This window comes from Austrofundulus limnaeus, unplaced genomic scaffold (genome assembly GCF_001266775.1).
Source record: "Austrofundulus limnaeus strain Quisiro unplaced genomic scaffold, Austrofundulus_limnaeus-1.0 Scaffold113, whole genome shotgun sequence".
NCBI lineage: Eukaryota > Metazoa > Chordata > Actinopteri > Cyprinodontiformes > Rivulidae > Austrofundulus > Austrofundulus limnaeus.
In genome coordinates this window covers 438,259-441,006 of record NW_013952515.1, presented here as the reverse complement: position 1 = coordinate 441,006, position 2,748 = coordinate 438,259, and the positions used below count along the sequence as shown (strand labels likewise).

Genomic DNA, 2,748 nt, shown 5'->3' with positions numbered 1-2,748 from the left:
GCTGTATCTTTTTAAACAGAACCCAAATGTGACTTCAGCGCCTACGTTTGAGGACCTGTTATAATTCCACAACCTCATTTCCAACATACCTGAGAAGCTCAGATCAAGGCAGAGGTGTCAAAAACTTCTCAACAAAATCTCTACTCAAATAAAATATTTAAATGCAGTCTCCYAACCAAAGATGCAGACTCGTGAAAAATACTGCTCAGCTTGTCATGTGGTGCAACAGAATCAGGTCAGGTCGATGCCGCTTCGGCCTTCTGATGTTAGGAAAYTTTCCAGAGCACCACATTTGAGAAGTCATCGGGTGGGTGGGGCACTTGTTACACAAGGGTTTTTATTAAGTGGGGAATTCATTTGCACTTCTGCCAAACAAATACCAGCTGTCGTTACTTCCCCCCRTGTTTGTAAGAATGCTAGTTGGGACATTTAAAATGCTACAGCTTTGTGAAAACTGGCAAAGAGCTGAAAAAGAAAAGTGAGTCAGAGAGGCTGTAAAAACTGAGGAGAGTGATTTAAAAGGAATTGGAAAGTAAAAAAAATCAAGATAAAACAGCTTTTTTTTTCTTTGCACCATCTCCCTTTGCTTGGGAAAGAGAACTAAATGTGGAGCTTAAGCATCAAAGCACTACGTTGTTTTGGTGGAAAAAGAAGAATCCATTCAGTACAAGGGTAGAGCTGACTGATGCTTTATTAATATCACCAGTTCATCTGACCAGAAAGTGGAGTAAGGTCACATTTTTGTGAATCATCAGGGACAGTTTAAAGGAGACACATCATGCAAAATCCACAGTTTTAGCTGTTAAACACAGTTTGTTGTGGACGTGGAGTCGCTAAGAGGCAGAAAAGTTGAATTTAGTCTCTCCTAGTGCTGCAAAGATATCTTTATGTTCTGTTTGGGTCTGATTTTTCAGCCCGTTCAGTTCTCTATTTTATGATATTTTCTGAACTATTGCATCAAATTATCCGAGACGGAACTACAATTTCCTCATCTTAATTCTCCTCTGGCTCTGGGTCAGACTCTGGATCTAACATGTAAGGCTGGATGAACTAGTCTTCTCTTGTTGACATCTTTTAATTAAATTGTAAATAAAACGTCTCTTTACTGCTATAAAAAGTCCCCCCCCCCCACCAACCGAAGTGGACCGGTCTGGAAGCCGGAGGGGGGGCGGGGCTTGAAGTGACAGTATCAAATGTAAAGTTGGTAAAGTTTAAAGAAGAAGGAATTCAGACCAAAGCATTGTAATTCCACTTTATAAAGACCCAAACTGAATGATATAAATGTAAAAAGGAAGGATTTAAAAGCATCATGTGTCTACTTTAAGTCTAGATTTTTTAACAAGGTTCAACAGATTCAAAGATAAAAATTAAAAATATAAAAAAACAAAATAAACCTGACTCCAGCAACTTTCATTATTAGGCCATGAAGACTTATGAACAGCAAACTAGTTTAAGGAAAAAACATTATAAAATAGAATTTACTGCTTCAGTCAGGATATGAAACATTTCACTTTTTAAAGCTGCTGGTGTTGGAGCAGGACAGCTGGACTGGGTTCAGTCTAACTTTATTTGGCCTGGGTAAAGCCTGCTTCTTTCATACATATCWCACTCTTTTGTTATTTTTTTTGGCACGTTGGAGCTAACATGTTCATTTCTGTGATATATTTTGAAAGAGAAAACTTGTGATTTATTAATKAGAGAACGCAACCAGCTCCCAACTGGCACACAGGCTGCTTTTAACGTGGCGGAAGAGAGAAAACAAATCGCAACACAGATTCGCAAACAAACTGCTGGCACACATTGTCAAAAAAACACGCTGATTTCCACCCCATCGGCTGCTGGCAGGCACACACATACACACACCTGAGAAAATAAGTAATTATGAAAACCTTATTTAACATTCTCKTAAGTCTAATCACACTCATCTGAAACATGTTTTTAKTTTCAGACAAGGTAATCCTCTTGTMTAAATCAGATAATTCAAGGTTTTATTTGTGATGCTGAAAGGATTATTATTTTTTTGACCTAATGGTTCAAGTTCTGACTTTGTCCAGCAGYGCAAACACTCACAGAAATCCTTACAAATGTCACCTTTGACTTTGCATTTAATGCCGTGACAGCTTGTTTTTTTATTATTTTTCATTTTTTCATTTCACCATTTCAAATCAGATTTACTGAGTGTGTTTATGTCTTACCCTTAGGCTGCCTCTGTTCATGAAACACCACCAGATCCAGAGGGTTATTAAGGTCCTCTGCTACCTTCGCCACGTCGTGTCCCGTCAGTCGGTTTGCACTGTAGATCGCTTCGTCTTCCAAGTCTGTCCAATATATTCGATCCTGTATTTCAAAAAACAGTAAAGCAAATGAAATAAAATATTAAAAAAGCTCAAATAGGCCTCAAAGTTCAGGCAAAAAAAATAATAATACGATATTTAAAAACTGGTCTAATCTGCTTTTCTTAATATCAAGTGTTCTTTCGAATAAATCATAAATGTGAAAGTGGCTGCCAAGATAGGCAAACTGAAGATTTGCCTTTTTCCTCACAACTTGTAGTCTCCAATAGTCACAACCTTTGTCTTAATCAAAAGCAAAAAAAACAAAAACAAAAAAACAACGCTCCACAAATTAGATTTTTGTGGTCTGAATATTGGTTATTTCTAGCTTTATATTTTTATCAGGAAGTGGTAGGAGACATGAAAATACAGTGAACCAAACATGAACTTTGTGAATGTTTTGTTAGTTTTTTTT

The 2,748-nt window shown here is 37.2% G+C and overlaps 1 protein-coding gene across 2 annotated transcripts in view; it reads right to left on the bottom strand.

Moving 5' to 3' along the window:
- The window catches only part of lrp8 (low density lipoprotein receptor-related protein 8, apolipoprotein e receptor), a gene marked incomplete at its 5' end in the record, with an annotated part of 227,372 nt that overhangs the window by 17,122 nt on the left and 207,502 nt on the right, over window positions 1-2,748 (bottom strand). For both annotated transcript variants that reach the window (XM_014014271.1, XM_014014272.1), the window contains 1 exon segment: window positions 2,196-2,337. In XM_014014271.1, coding sequence (XP_013869725.1) covers window positions 2,196-2,337 — 142 coding nt within the window.